At 38.6% G+C, this 16,776-nt stretch overlaps 1 protein-coding gene across 2 annotated transcripts in view; it reads right to left on the reverse strand.

Moving 5' to 3' along the window:
• Nucleotides 1-16,776, reverse strand: part of LOC113526574 (lethal(3)malignant brain tumor-like protein 4) — a 69,877-nt gene that overhangs the window by 36,118 nt on the left and 16,983 nt on the right. For both annotated transcript variants that reach the window (XM_026913753.3, XM_026913752.3), the window contains exons 6-14: nucleotides 15,359-15,463; nucleotides 14,997-15,132; nucleotides 14,517-14,608; nucleotides 13,712-13,863; nucleotides 12,637-12,713; nucleotides 7,574-7,659; nucleotides 6,893-7,003; nucleotides 5,024-5,138; nucleotides 3,728-3,839 (exon numbers count right to left, since the gene is read on the reverse strand). In XM_026913753.3, coding sequence (XP_026769554.1) covers nucleotides 3,728-3,839; nucleotides 5,024-5,138; nucleotides 6,893-7,003; nucleotides 7,574-7,659; nucleotides 12,637-12,713; nucleotides 13,712-13,863; nucleotides 14,517-14,608; nucleotides 14,997-15,132; nucleotides 15,359-15,463 — 986 coding nt within the window. The remainder of the gene's footprint in view (nucleotides 1-3,727; nucleotides 3,840-5,023; nucleotides 5,139-6,892; nucleotides 7,004-7,573; nucleotides 7,660-12,636; nucleotides 12,714-13,711; nucleotides 13,864-14,516; nucleotides 14,609-14,996; nucleotides 15,133-15,358; nucleotides 15,464-16,776) is intronic.

Here is a 16,776-nt window from a genome sequence, read left to right on the forward strand (position 1 = left end):
TCTATAGTTTACACAGAATGGAGTGAAAAAAAAAAAACAATCCAGCTGACAATTATGCAGGTGGAAACGCCTTGTTGATGAGAGAGGTCAGAGGAAAATGGCCTTACAGGTTAGAACTGACAAGAAGGCTACGGTAACTTGAATAACCAATAACCACAATACAACTGTGGTGAGCAGAAAAGCATCCCAGAATGCACAACCTGTTGTACCTTGAGGCAGATGGACTACAGCAGCCGAAGACCACATGGGGTTCCAGTCCTGGCAGCCAAGGACAGGAATGTGAGGCTACAATGGACACAGGTTCACACAAGGTCACCTGGTCTAGAGACTGTTGTGTGTAAAAAATCCCAGATTAACAGTTTCTGAATACTAATAACATGCCATGTTCAAAGGCACTGAGATCAGATTTTTGATGTGAACATTAACTGAAGCTCAGGAAGTGTATCTGCATGACTTTATGCATTGCATTGCTGCCACATGAATGGTTGATTGGATAACTGCGTGAATGTGCAGGTGCACAGGTATTCCTAATATAGAGCCTTTAAATTAGTACCATCACCATCCAGGCTTAAGTACAGAGTGACATTCCTCATAACATAAAAACAGCACTAGCACTCCAAAGTGCTTAACCACCAAAAGCCCTTTACATTTATCAAAACCCTCAAAATGTCTCTCCATATTATAGCACAATTAAACAATCCGCTCTAGTGTGAATAACAGTATAACAATAGGACCAGAGGGGAGGGAAAGATGAGACATAAAGAACAGTTATTAGGAGAAAGATAAGAGCATGACAACGACTCCTATCAAAAACACTCTAGCGATCCAACAATGGACTGTGTTAACTTGTGTGTGTGTGTGTGTATGTATTTAAACTGATTTCACTGACCACACTGATACATTGACTTGTATGTGCGTCATTCACACTGATCCTTAATGTCTGAATTTCTAAATGCTTCCAAATTTACAATTAGACTATTTTTAAAAGCAGAAAAGAGAAACGAAGCTAGAGGGTTTTAGGAGGAGTGCAAAAATAGATTAACGTGCGTGGATGTGAGGAGGCTAAAATTACTGCAGTCAAACGGTCTGTGTATCACCGCATGGCGCCCTTTTCTACAGTACAGAAAGCTTCCAGACAAAAATCAATGCATATTTAAGGAGAGGTCATACGATATTTTGAAGAGGTTTAAATGTGCTCCCTACTGTCTTGTAAAAGACTGGGTGTGCTTTGAAAAGTACTTCATGTTTCACTTTTTTTTTTTTTTTTTTTCTTCACAGGAAGCATTATTTTTTGCCTTTCTCAACCTCTAGCTTCAATACAGCGAATGTGTCACAGAACGGTGCCATCATGTCATCAGTATTTGAACCACCACTTCTCTTCTCACTAAGCTGCAATTAACATTACCGTCGCATGATGCACAAACATGGTTTAAATCCTAAAGATCCTAAGATTGAGGATTAGTCTGTGAAATGCTGGAAAGATGGAAATTTTTAATTATAGAATTTACAAAATTCCAAATCATGGTTATTTTTTAACATTGTTCATGTGACTACGTCAGGGTTTGGTTCTTTCTCCTCTTTCTTTCTCTCTGTAGAGCTACACATGTTACTCCTGCTGCCTGATGAGCTGTTGATCCTGACTCTATTTGCCCTCCAGTCCTGCCTGATCTGTCCTGATGCTCCACTCCTGCTTGGAGCTTTCATCATCTGAGAATCCCTCGCTGCTGCTGAGGATGGCCTCACAGGGATAGCCTAAAGATTGCTGTGAGATTGCTGTGGGTTGCACCACACTGTTTTCCTAAAGATGGCTGTGGATGGTCTCACTTGGATAGCCTGAAGATTTGAAAACATTTTGCGCTCAAGTCTCATTAATTATTCAGTAGATAATGTCACTTAGGTACTATAGACTTAAAGCTAAAACCCCTAATGAAATTAAAAAATGACTCTGATGCTCATACTGAAGATCTGTTCAACACATTCAGTACTGTTTGAGTACTGACTCCCACAGCTGTGGTAATGACTCATAATCGCATTATCCGGGGTCACCCAGAAGAGGATGGGTTCCCTTTAGAGTCTGGATCCTCTCAAGGTTTCTTTCCTCTCACAGTTTTTCTACACCACTGGCTTGAGCTCATTAGGGATCTAAATCTAAATCCATATCCAGATTTTTGAAGCTACTTTGTGACAATGTCCGTTGTTAAAAGTGTTATATAAATAAAATTGCATTGAAATGGAACTGAATTAAACTGGTGAAAATGTGGACAGGTTTTAAAAATAACTCTGTGTTTGTGATGCTTTTCTGGTTAAATTGTACTGTGTTAGAAATCACACTCTGATTCACAACTACCCGGCTATTTTCACTTTCAGATAATGGTTCAGCTCATCTATTTCCAATTAATGGAATGGAAATACAGACCCTGTACAAAAACAATATGAAGTAGCTCTCTGAGAGCACGCCAGTAATATGCATGTCAAATTTTGTTTTTATTAAAAAAAAAAAAATCAACAGGTTTCATATAGGTATGCACAGGGAGGACATGTTTATGCAATAATCTCACTTTAAGACCCTTTCACACTGCAGCCTTCAAGCTGTCCTAATCATTTAAGGCAGCTTATCAAAGAGATGAAAAACCCATCATAATGCTCTCCTGGATGCCTTTCCTAATGACGGTAAACTCTGCTGAGCATCTCAGACATTTGAATATTGTATTCTCTTCCTACATGTGACTCTTGATGAAAATGTAATGCTATTGCGAAGCTTAAATGGTTAGTCTTGAGGCAATCATATGTTAATGTATGCAAATAGAATGTAAATTATTCACTAATGAAGCTCAGCTCTATTCAGTGGCTGAGAAGAACATTTTCTGCCACATGGATAATAAATGCTGCATCTCTCATGCTCTCTCTAATCAGAAATGGCTCTCAGAAGGACCCCAGTCTCTTTATCTAAAGATGAAGAAAAATATGCATATTGTACTCCTGACTGATTCTGCTGTGATTACATGGTTGGAAAAGGTGAACAGCAAAGCCGCTAAATACATTCCAGGCTTTATAGAGACGTTCAGATGAAAGAGGAAAAGGGGATGGATTAAACACAGCAGGACAGGATGAAGTTTACAACAGCAGATTACAATTCATACTACACCTTGGTTCACATCAATCATAATTTAACTTGATATTTCTCCAGGTGACAATACTGATCTGCAAGAGCTGGGAGAGGAAACTGGTGAGGAGTGACAGAGGCACAGGCATACAGTTGCAGCATGAAGCTGTATGCTTGACAAGAAACTGACAAGATGGAAGACTTTGTCAGGTTCCATCTGACATAAAAGGCTGGGGGATAGAATAAATGCTCTGCTCATCACAGGAAGAAAGTTAATGTATAAGGTAACTGTTGTCGCTTTTCAGTCATGTTAGTTCCTTATCAAGAATTTTTATGTAGCTGGACTTTCGTCAACTTTAACTGAGTACTCCTGCTCTAGGCAGATCAATGCAGGCAGGTTTCAAGCTGAAGATGCAAGCTGCAAATCCTCAGGGGAGACCCCCTTTAACCTGCTTCCTAGATCCTACACTCTCCTCTATAATGCCCTCTGCTTCGATTAAAAGGCTTCAGAGCAACGACACTCTCTCATGCCACGCTCAATCTGGATCGATTTAGCTTTAACAGAATGATCTGATTCCAGTGTTATGTCAGAAATGCTTTAGGTACACAAATATCATGCCTTACCTGTGGTGTCCTGTGTATTTTGCACCCTTGATATGGCCCACTCCCCTGCAGCCTGGGGTTGGACACACTCCCTGCGTCATGGAGCTCTTGAGGTCAGAAGGTCCTGCATTTGCTGTTAAAAGGCAAAATGAATGCCCAAATAAATTTTACTTCCAGAAAAAGGTTTTAAAAAAAAAGCACTGAGTATAACTATTAAAACAATATCCAGATAAACCACTTAAAGACAACATTACCAACAATACATAAGCCTTGCTTATTGACTTTCCCCAACCCCCACTGTAGTTTTAGCAAAATGATCAGGAGATAGATGATGCCTTCCTCTTAATGCATGATGCATTTTCTTTTCTTTTTTTTTTTTTATTACTATTATCTTGCTTTAACAGTTTGGAATGTCATTCAAGTGCAAATCTCATGCACCGACACAGCACAGTAAACAGGTCTAGTATAACAACAGAATCACCATAGCCAAATGTCAGCTCAGACCTCAAAGCAGTCAGATCTAGAAGTGAAAATGTCATCGCTAGAGCTATGAGTAATGCTTCTTGGGGGCAGTAATAAAAGTCTGATTTATCCCTGCTTGCCACAAGCAGTGAGGTGAATGTGAGAAAGTAAAGGCTTGCATGCTGGATACTTTTTTTTAAAAGTTAAAGATTATATCAAGAACAACAGACAAATTAGCCAACTAGACTAAAACATCATAATCAACGTTTGCACTTGTGAAATATTCGATAATGGTTCTGTGGTGTTAGATACAGACTATTCTTAAGAATAAAGCAGCTATACTCTGGACAGGTTACGTCATGTGATGCTTTTTACAGATGGTCTGTGGTAACACACAAGATCAGAAGTGTAAAACTCAGGTCCTGACGGACCCCTACAGAGGTTTGTGTTTTCGTTCTTTTAGCACACCAGCTACAGCCCATGGAGGCCTTGGTAATTAGTTAATCAGTTAAATCAGGTGTGTTAAATAAGGCAGAATGCTAAAATAAAGCCTCAGAGACTCTTACACTCCTGGGCCAGTCAGATGCAGTAGTTGATACTCTCACTGCTAAATCATGAGCTGTTTTCGGTACAGCCCATCTTTTATTATGTACCGATGCTGTGGTACAGTTAGAGGCCATTTTATTATATATTGCATTATTAGTGTTATTCATGTGTCTAAAAATTAAGACAGAATGTTTTAACATTAATTTTAAGATCAAATTAATGACAGTGCTTTAGAAACACCTTTGCCTGTCATTTAAATGACCTTGTGCAGCACAGCTTAACATGTAGTTTATAATAATTTACACTCACTCAGTGGAGGTTCCAGGGGGTGACCTGTCCTCGCACACCAGCCTACAGGATGAAGATCTGGCAGGTCCGAGTCGACCCAGAAGTCAAACTTAGAATGCCAGCCATCAAAGTGCACCTGTTACAAAGAAAAAGGAAGTTTAAGCAAAGCCATATATGTTATAAGATAATTTAATATAAAATAATGCTCGGGCAATCTTCCAAGTATCTTTTTAGGCATAAGCCTTGGGCTCTAAGTGAGAGAAGCAGATTTACTGGCAGCTGGACAAGGTGGACAATATTCAGGTCCAATTATGCCACAAAAATGCTGACAATTTTTTTTGAGTTATGTGATCAGTCACCAAGCTGATTTTGTTTGTAAAACTATTATATTCTGGCACTCGAAATGAGACACATTATCATGCCTTCTGATAACAGCATATGTGAGACAGCTCTGATACACTTTTTTTTTTTTTATATACAAAAGACATCAAATCACAGCAGAGTCTGCATAAAGTATGCTGCATCTGGACCATCTCAACAGGCAGTATCTCACAATAGATGAGGCTCTAATGTGATTTCACTGCAGTGTTCAGTTAAGAGACATTAGGTTTCAGCTGCATTAACAGTGAAATCCTGGCAAACATCATTAAGTGCAGATCATACTTAGCCTATGGTCCCAGAGCATACTCTAATTTCTATTGTCAGTGTAAAGAAAGCAGTGCTACTTCTGTGTCACTTTATGATGTGTACGCAAAATGGTCCATTAATTAATTTTTACGGTACCAACTGTTTCAAGTTTATTCAGCCTGATGAACCTAAAAAGGTCTCCCATAGGAACTGTAGAAAAATAACAAACACTAATAAAGCAAAACTGAAGTACTGTTATAATCAATATACAGTTAAAAACAATTCTTATTCAGGACTGCTGTAGTCTGACATGAACTGGAGTGTGTTCAAACAATCTCAATACGTTCAACAAGCTGTTCTGACCTGCATTAGAGCTACACACTCCTAATGGCTGGTATCTGGTCATGCAATTAGGAATGAATACAAATGAGGGATATATTTCATAAAGTTCATAATGGAGATGACAGCATGTTAATGACACCATTTGATGCATCCTTTGAGCTTTGGCTCACGCTTATACATCCCTGTAACATACTCACAGTCCTTTTGTTTCCAAGATTTATTAAAAACTCCTTTCAGTATTGCCAATTTAAAGTCAATGCTGAATTACTAGAATGCTGAGTCCCTGGTTAGGGAAAACCATTCAAGCATTGTGCTAAGATGCAATAATGAATAAGGCAGTGTCTAATAAAGTGGCCATTAAGAATACACAGTCTTTAGAGCACCAACAACTGCCCCTGATACAAATGTACCAGCACACACTTGTCAGTGTTGCTTCATTCTCTGTAGTTAAGCCCACTTTAACCAAAGAACTTGAAAGGACTTGAAGAGTTTGGAAAAATTTACATCAAAACCTGTCTAACTTTAACATTACAGTCTGTTAAAATGTCATCCTCAGAAATAAACTCCAAATTAGAAAGTGTGAAAAAAGTTCTGACAATATTGTCCATGGGACATGCTCAAAAGAAAAACATAGTTCTGACAATAATGCCTGTGGGACATGTCCAATAAAAACACCCATGTTTGACAATAATGTCCATGGGACATATCCAATAGAAACAGCTAGTTTTGACAATAATGTCCATGGGGTATGCGTGATATAAACACACACTAGTCCTGACAATCATATCCATAATATAAAAACCTAGTTCTAATAATAATGTCTAAGGGAGATGTTTAACATAACACAAAGGCACCATTTGTTAGATGTCCCTTGCCCAGACATGTTGGCTGTGAAGCTGGTGTCTGTGTTGTCTAGCTCACCTTGACTCTGTAGTCTTCAGTATCAACAACGGAGGCCACGCGGATCAGCATGGGGTTTCTCCTGTCCACCACCTCTACCTTCATGTTGTTCTGAAATCCATGAGGGCCTCTCTGCAGACACACAGTGTTGATCAGAGCCTTCACTCAGTTTTATGACAGGTTGATAAACCTCGTCTGCAGTCTACAAGTTATTGTGAAAGAAGAGTGAGCCTGCTTTAATTAAAGTACCATTCAAAATGTGTACAGCCTTGAGGAGTCTCCTTTTCATTCAGGACATAGCAGCTGGAATTTATGAATAATTATGAAACACTTTAATCCTGAGGCGCAGCTAATTAATGCTACGCCTACACCTAAATCTAATCCTAACTTTAATGTCAGTAGCCAAAAGGAAATCTTTTAGCTGTTTTTAATAAAACCTGCAAGTTTTATTATTATTAAGCTATTTTCCTCAGAGAGACCAGCCAAATGTCCCCACAAGGTCAAAACCAGATATTTGGTCCCCACCAAGACATAAATGTGTCTACATGAGCAAAAAAGGAAATAAGAGCAGACACACAGATCTGAGCTACATATTCACACACACACAGGCTTTGTGTCTGTTTTTTTTTATTTTTATTTTTATTTTTTTACACACTATAGAAATGTTGTCTCGCACTGATGTGACTATCATTCTTTGCTCACCACACAAAAGGCTTGGCTCGGAACTGCAGAAGCACCATTGTCTTCTAAATACTCCTCCCATATGAAATGTTCTGGATTCGGGTGTCCTTGAACAAAAGTCAGCAACACAATCTGATTAGAAAAAGGCATCACACATGCTGCCAGGCTCATTGACTTAGCGAGTAATGTGACTGAGGCACGTGGCTGAATAAGTTGTTAATGGTTTGGGCTAATGGTGCACGATAGCGCCTTCCAAGAACAAGAGCTCTATTTATCAGACGCGAAACAGAAGACTAAGCATACCACTCACTGTCTGCTGCAGGAAATGGCTCATACTGCATTATCTGTAAGATCAGGTTTCATCTGTTATATTGTTTTTCTTCCAATAAGACAGGAGAGTTCACACCTTATTTGGCTGTAAACTTTTTACAGCCATGGACAACTTTAACCGTAAAATAAATTCCACAAACCCCTTCAGTACAGATTCACTTCAAGCATATAAAGCAAATATTCAAATATCAGGCTCAATATTTAAATTTGTACGATAATTTTCTGACTTCATATTAGAGCCACAGAGCCTTTTCATTCCAGAATTTTAAGCCCAAGTAGAAAATATTTATAGCCTACTAGTTTTTGAGTTATTAAGGTTTGGATTAAACCTATTCAATTCCATTGACCAGTCAGTTAGGCTCAGTAGTAAATATAATATACTTTGATAAAGGTGGGCTGTGATTTAAAACACTGTTTTAAAAAAAACAAACAAACAAAAAAAAAAACCTGAACAGATACAGACCCCCTGGGAGTCCCCAGGCCCCACTCTGAGTACCACTGAAATAAAGTATTAAACACAAAGCAAAGGCAACGAAACCCAAAATATGACATTTTGCGACATACAATACATCATACTTTTAATACACTGTATGGATTCTTGCAGTGATGTATAGCCATGCAGTGGTGTATGTGATTCTTGCAGTGATGTATGTGAAAACTGCTGAGGTTCATCAAAGATTAAAGTTTGAAGGTACAAAGGTACTAGTTACAGACAAAGCTTACTGAACAGGTGAATATAACCACCTGAGAACATTCTCATCACTTTGAGGTAACGCCTGATTAAGGAACAAGCACGCACAGTGTCACTGATGAGAAGCCCCATGCTACACATACTATATGGCCAATATATGTGGACATGTGGACACCATCACAACCATATGTGGGTCTTTCCCACAACAGTTGCCAGAAAGTTGGAAGCACACAACTGTCTAGAACATCCTCATATGCTGTAGCATTAACATTTCAATTTACTGGAACTAAAGGGCACCAAACCTGTTCCAGCATGACATTGCCCCTGTTGACAGAGCGAGGCCCATGAAGACATTGTTTGCCAAGGCTGGAGTGGAAGAACTCGAATGACCAGCACAAAGCCGTGACCTCAACTCAACCGAACACCTTTGGGATGGACTGGAACACTGACTGCATGCCAGGCCTTCTTGTCCAACATCAGTGCCTGACCTCACTAATGCCCTTTTGGCTAAATGAGCACAAATCCATGCTCCAAAATCTAGTAGAAAGCCTTCCCAGAAGAGTGGAGGCTATTATAACAACAAAGGGGGGCTAAATCTGGAATGGGATGTTCAACAAGCACATGGGTGTGATGGTTAGGTGGCCACATACATTGGGCCATATAGTGTACATGACCCCAGACTGTTCCTGCAGTCCCTGTGACCTCAACACTGTCCCCATGTGCCTTAACGCCAACCCATTATTAAGTCTCATCCTATAAATTATTTACAGATTCTTCTAAAAATGTACCAATATTTTACCATTTTACTCATTATGTATTCTTCTTATTATAATATATTGGCATTCACTTGGCAGATATTTTCCCCCCAGACATTTACTATATACAGTATCACTGAACATCCATCCAAACTATACTATGTATACATCTCAATCAGTTTAGTATTGCAGTATTACAAAACACAGGAGGTGATTTTAATTAAAGAAAAACACTCTGACTATTTTGCATTATAAAGTTTTGGCATCTGGCAATTACGTGACTCAACCCTTGACTATACAGCTGCAGAACACAAGTTGCAAATGTCAATGTAAGCGGAGTGTGGAGTGTTCATTTCTGTGTTTTATTTCTTTAGATTAGTAAATACTGTTCAACACATAATGGTCTGTACTGGCCTTCAGATTATGAGTCACCACTGTATATGATCAAATAATGACTGTTAATCCAATGAGCTTTTTTCTTCAATGCTCAGTAGCACCTTCATGAAGTTTTATCGGCAAAACTCAGCAGATCAGAAGAAAAGGATGAAGGCGAGAAAGAGTATGTGAACCAGATACTATGAAAAGCTTACACATTTCTAAAAAAGGCATAAAGCTGTCTGACTACGGCTGACATTGGGTTATGGGTTATGTTTATGTATAAGTGATTTGGGAACACAAAAATTATCCAAGAATCATAATAAAGCAAAGTTTGAAAGACAGTAGTACTTTAGGCCAATAAAAGTGTCAAATATAATTGCCTGGACCCATCTGTAGTGTATAATTCTGAAATATCCAAATAAATAAATACAAATTGTGCAGGGATGTAACATTTTTTTTTTTAAGTTGCAACTCCGATGCTCAGTAGTACTTAATGAAATTTTATCGAATTTTAAACGAGGCGAGAACACACAGTTACAAAATGACTAAGGGCTGAAATATAACTGTACAGTTTAGATAATGAGCTCAAACTGCACAATATAGCAGAAATACTGTATTTTATAGTGTTTATCATAAGAAATCACGTGACATAAATATTACTCGAGCGAACAAATATGGTGTAAGTGCATGGCAAGCACACATCTGGTGTAAAAAGCCACAATGATTACCGTGGTAGCGTATTTGGTGCAGCACCACTGCTTGATGCTCGTACTGTGATTGGTGTAAAATGGGCTTTACTGACTGCCACGTGTTCAGCATTTCACTGCTCTTACAGCACTGTCAGTATTATTACCATGCCTGTGAGAATACCATAACATACCATAACTTTTAAAGCAATTTTTGAAGATTTTGCTGGTATTAACCCTTTCCCCATTCCCACGCAGCCTTCTATATGGCCGATGGTGCCAAAAGTTCCCCCTTGTGTAAAATCTTCAGCTTGCTACATGAGTGAGTGTCTGTGAGTGAATTACAAGCCAGTTCCATGAGCTGCTTTTTTTAAAAAATTATTTTCCTCCAAAAAGTGGTCTTTGCTTTGCTAAATACAATCTGAGAGATTAAATGCCAGCCCTATTCTATAAATGACAGAATACCAGTGTAACTAGTAAATTAAAGCACAGACTGGAACAGAATTTGTTATTTTCATTAAGCATTCATTTGTTTTGTTGACTAGAACAAGTGAATTGAAGTTGGGGAAGCAGAACTGTATCAGAGTCATGTACCGCTTACACAGTCCATATTCTTGTCAGATTGTGCAGTTCAGGGGTGAAGATATGATCCTGTCTCCATTCATCTGGGTTTAACCTTAAGCTGAGCCTGCTACTCAGGGGAGGAATGGCTGTGCTAGCTGCTATCACCATGAGCCAGATTTCCCCCATCGCACCTCTAAAGCAGTGTAGACTGCTCCATCTGTCTCTGTGACAGCAGTGTGACTCTCCAAAAGGTCTCCAATGCTCAATTACATGCTCCTGTGCTCGCGCAGCAGTCTGACATACGATAAAGCTAAACTAAAAGTAAGCGATAACAGAGGCAGAGCAGGTTTCACCCCCAATACATTGCCGGTACATGGCTTGATATATAATGAATGTGCTTGAGGATTAGCTAGTAGCCAGAGCTATTTGTGGAAAGATGATGACAGTTGCAGTTTGGGTGAAAACTTGGGTGCAGTTTTAGCTTAGCACAACTCAGCAGACCAGAAGAAAAGAATGAGGTTTGAAAGGGACACACACACACACACACACACACACATACACACACACACACAGAGACAGAGAGAGAGAGAGAGAGAGAGAGAGAGAGAGAGAGAGAGAGAGAGATATTACAGGAGAGTGAACCAGACGCTATGAAAATTGTATACATTTCTAGCTGACTAGCTGACTTTGCGTCATATGTTTATTTAGTGATTACTGAACCTTTGTTCCCTAGGATCATAATAAAGTGAAGATTGAAAGACAATAATACTTTAGGGAAATACCAGTGCCAATTACAATTGTCTGGGCCTCTACATACTGTATAAATCTGAACTAACCACTTCTGGAGGGATGCACTACATTCTCTAAAATTATAACTCAAAATTTAGAACAAAATCAAGAGATAATGATGCTGACAGTAAAAAGACATTCATGTTTGTCTGAATGTCAGCTGTGGGAATAGATCAGATAAACAGCTGCTGTAGTGTTACAATGGTATGCTACAATGAGAAGTCAGTGTAAGAAATCATCAACAATGCACAGCATGTAGAATACCTATATATTCAGTAAAACACAACTTCTATCTGCCCATTTGTTTAGGACATGACATTATAGATCAATACTCCTTATGTCCTATCAAACACTTTTAGTGGGCTTTTATTGAAGTAAGAGACTATAACCCCTCTGTCTTATCAGGCCAAACTACAGACAGAGAAAGAAAAAAAATGGCAATTACTTCAAATCTCAGCAATGTATTTAAAATCTATTAAAAAATACCTGTACTATTGATTAAGGCAGTAGTAGTTTTCCCTGTTATGTGAGAAAAGGTATTGTCTAGTTTAGTGCTTAAGGAATTACTCTACTTAAAATAAGGACAAAAAAGTGGACGGACTAATTACACACTAATGAAATTGAAACAAATTAATTTGTCTTAACAAATTAAAATGAAATTATTATAAAAATGGAACTAATGAAATTACAGCTAGAGTCACAAGAGCAAGCTCATAAAAATGAGCAGGAAAACTGATGACATCCCTCTAATATACATGGACAGTTCCTTGAATCTTTTACATTGCATGTATAGACATGGATAAGGAGTTGTCTTGCCAAAACAGACATTTTTAATTGAAATTTGGAGAACAGGACAGACAAAAGAAGGCCTAGGTATGGCTTGGTACCTACCCTGAGGTGCTGTGAGAGGTCGTCCATGGTCCTGGCACCAGCCCACAGGGTGGATATGGGGGCTACTGGCATCACACCTGAGCAAAGCCAAACCAAAAAGAAAGTCATACTTGGCTCCTACTTAATTTCACTTGTCTAATAACATCCTTGTTGCCTGGAAAGAAAATCATTTGTTTACAGCATGTTAGTATATTTTTAAGCTTTACTGACAGAACACCAGTTTGGTGCTGGATGCTTTCAGCTCTAATATGACAACTATAAAGGTAAGGAATGAAAAGCATTAGAATCCTGCAGGAGGAAATAAAGTGGACTATGGAGAGTATGAACAGTCTCTGCTCTGTGCATGTGTGTGCTCTGCAGTGCGTCATGAGATGATTGCTTCTATCTGGGAAGGCTCAGAGCTTCTCCTGCTGGAAGCAAGTAGTACAACAGAAAGAAGAGAACATTCCCCCTCTTTTCAACACATTACACAATACACTAATCTCTAACACTGTTTTTTTCTTTTATAAGGGATTGGATTTAATTGTACACGCTTCCCTCTAAAGTGAAAAAAGCCATGTTAAATTACAGAAAACCAACATGTGAATAACTGATTCTCACTGCACAAGCTGACATTATAAATGGCCAATTTCAATCAACCTTCATCTTATATGCAAAATGAATAGTTATTCCATTCACATAATTAAATCAGTATACTTCACTCAAAACACATTAAATATTTTGAATGAAAGCCTGACGGACATTTTCCTGCAGGCATCATTCCTGCAGCTTTCCTTCAGTGATTCAAAAGAAAGTCAGACTTCTCCATATATAAATGCAGAATATAAGCCATGACATGCCTCTAGAATTCAATCAGACTGCACTTACATACCTCACAACTCTGTGCCTTCATTAAATATTCAAGCCAAGGGCTTAATAATAACTGAGGACAAATCTAAATCCTTAATTTTTGGATCTGTTGTTTTTTTGTTTGTTTTGCCATTCAGTACTGAATCAGAGAGTTTGCCTTTTTCAGTTCAGTACAGTATAGACTTTTACTTTCTTCATGAGTTTCTCCTATTACAGTATCTCTTACCAGTAATCGTATGTGTCGTCCCAGTTGTCAAAGTGAACCAGAAAGCGGTTGTCTACAATGTCGGCCACAGTGGCCACACACACTAGGCAAGGGTTCTTCCTGTCCACTGCCTCCAGTTTCATGCCCACTTCAAATTTCGAGGTGGCTGTAGTCTGTTAAAAGATGGCCATCTTATTTAGAGAGCTAACCTCATGATTATAATGTAAAAATCAAAAATAGAGAATTCAAGCGGATTTAAAAATAACTGTTTTTCCTACAACACACAGATCATCACATTGTTGTACGCTAAGGCATTTCAGTTATTCGTCTGCTTAACAGATAATTAACCATAACATCACTCAGCAACAGAGTTTCACAGCTGACTAGCAAACCAGCACCCACCCCAGTTCTTAACAACTCTTAGCAACTCTCCTTAGGAACACCTACACGTTATTTTCCCCCAAACTGTGTTTTATAAAAAGATACCCAATACAGATTAGATTTACACCTCGTTTACAAACAGACCCGAGTGGATTTTGGTTGCACTTAGATGTCCAGGGTTTAAGTTCTGGCACCATTTAAATTTAACTATGATGAAATATGCTAAAAATCACTGTGAAATTTCAATACCAGGCGTAAATGAGCTGAAATTACCAATAAATATAAAACCATGACATTCCCACTGCAGCTTTTTCTTTCTGGAATACAAAATAACAGTTTCTTTCAGCCTGTAAGAGGCACTGTTCACTGCTAATACAGGCATTCTCCTCCTTCTGCTGTCTGTACGCGAGATGTCGGCTGATTCTGCACAAGGCAGTGCACTTACACTGTTATGGGATTTGAAGAGATTCTTTGGTGCAGCCTGAGCATTGCAAGACTCCAAGTATTTTTCCCAATTAAACTCATTCATCTTATAACCTGAGAGACAAAGAGAGACAGAAAGCAAGAGTGAAATGTCATGAGAAAGAGTAAAAGTTAAAAGAGGAAAAAAGAGAGAGATAAAGAAAGACATTATTTAGCACACAGAAATATGAAATATGGAGATTGTCTAATATATATATATGATATGATCCATGTTAACAGACTGTAATTAAATTAACAATGCAAAAGTGTAACCCAAGCAGCATTTGTCTTTGTCTTTATGTTGCATGTCTTTTATAAACAGACTGGCTAAATAAATCTCCATCCGTTAAACCCAAGTGGCACAGGTGGACTGCTGACCAGCAAGCTTGCCATCTGCCCAGTGAAAACATGGCTGATACGTTCCATCTATCACCACAGATCACAGCCTGTGACCCCCTAATACCTTTTGGAGGGTGTAGTTTGCGACCTGTGGACTCGCACCATCCGGCTGGCCGGATATCAGGGGAATCAGCATTAACCCAGAAGTCATAGCACTCCGAGTAACCATCGATATGCAGACGCAGACGGTAGCCAATCACCTGAAGGACACATAAGTGAAATAAAAACCAATGCAAAGTATTCTATTTCAAATGTCTTTTAAAGAAATATATCTCCGAATAGAAATCACTCTACATAGATATAATCAATGGCAGTTTTCAAAGAACGCATCTTAACACTACCATCATCTGAAGCATTAAAGAGACTTATACTATCCTACAAAATGCTTTTAGGACTTTTGGGGGAATCCTTTGACAGTACACTAACCTCAGCCACGGAGAGCACACAGAACATGGAAGGATGCAAGGGGTCGATTCCCTCTAGCCTCATTCCCATTTTAAAGCCATTCTTGCTGCAAGGAAATGACTGGTACTGTGCGGAAAAAAAAAAAAAAAAAAGGTGTGGCTTCAGAACAGTATACACTTATTACACCTAACTAGCAGGTGTAGTTAAACATTATAGCTCAACTTTGTCCATGCAAAATTTGTGTTTAATCATTTCCCAGCCCTTCAACCCCAGTGGGATTATGACCACAGCACTGCTGTTGGTTGGACATTTTCCAACCAATGATCCACCACCCAATTAATATCTGTCCTACGATGGTTTCTGTTGACGAGTGGATGGGGTAGAGAAAAGGTGAAAAATTCGTAGAATCTGAAGGAATTCAGTCAGTAAGTGCACCTGTATGCTAGATGTATCTGATAAAATGGCCAATGCAATAGGGCATCTCAGTGAACACTGGAACAGCATGCAGGAAATAATGAGCATTACAAGGCATTTCATTCACCTCTATCATTTCACTGTTTGTGATTACTGAGAAGGAGCGTCCCAGCACTCGGGTTGCTATGGAAATCGCTACTTGCTTGCATTTCTAAGGAGAACAGATGTCTTGTCAAATCCCTTCATGGAGAAAGTGGCCATGATGACGAGCATGATGGATGCTGCAGGCATGCTCTATGAGGCTGATGGGTAGCAACAGACTTCTGAAGTCATCCAGATGTAGATCTCAAACAATTTCTCCCCTAATAATATACGACTGACATACGATTATATGATTTATGATCTACCACACAATGTATGCGTGTTTATACTCCTGGGCAAAAAAATGGACCTAGCCCAAAATGGCAAATATTGAGCTTTTAATGGTCTTAACAACAAATCATTGGTCAGAAAATTAGCAAGAATTAAACAAATGCACTCCTGAGAGCTCCTGTGCCACCATTTCCTCGTTTACTTTTGCTGCAGTGAACTGTTGGGGAAAAGCTAGAAACAGGGAAATTCACTTATATAGTCTTCTTCTATGCAAAGGTAAAATCATCAATAACGATTAAAATGATTGATGTAAAATTCAAACTAACATGTCTGGGTGTACAAAATTTTCCAAAAAAATCTTCTGGGATGTTCTTCTTTTTTCTTAAAAGATTAGTCATTATTTGGTTATCTGCCACACATGTTGCAGCCCATCAAGGGTCACAAGGCTTAAACATTTAAAGAATTCAAAGGGAAAAGCTTCCCATACTAAGTTCCTTTATCTATTTGTTTAATTCTTGCTAAATTTCTGAACAATGATTTGTTGTTAAGACCATTAAAAGCTTAATATTTTGCAATTTGGGCTTGGCCCATTTTTTAAATTTTTTTTTTACCCAGGACACAACTGCACTATAAATTCAAACAGTACTAAGTGT

The sequence above is a fragment of the Pangasianodon hypophthalmus genome, chromosome 1, assembly GCF_027358585.1.
Source record: "Pangasianodon hypophthalmus isolate fPanHyp1 chromosome 1, fPanHyp1.pri, whole genome shotgun sequence".
NCBI lineage: Eukaryota > Metazoa > Chordata > Actinopteri > Siluriformes > Pangasiidae > Pangasianodon > Pangasianodon hypophthalmus.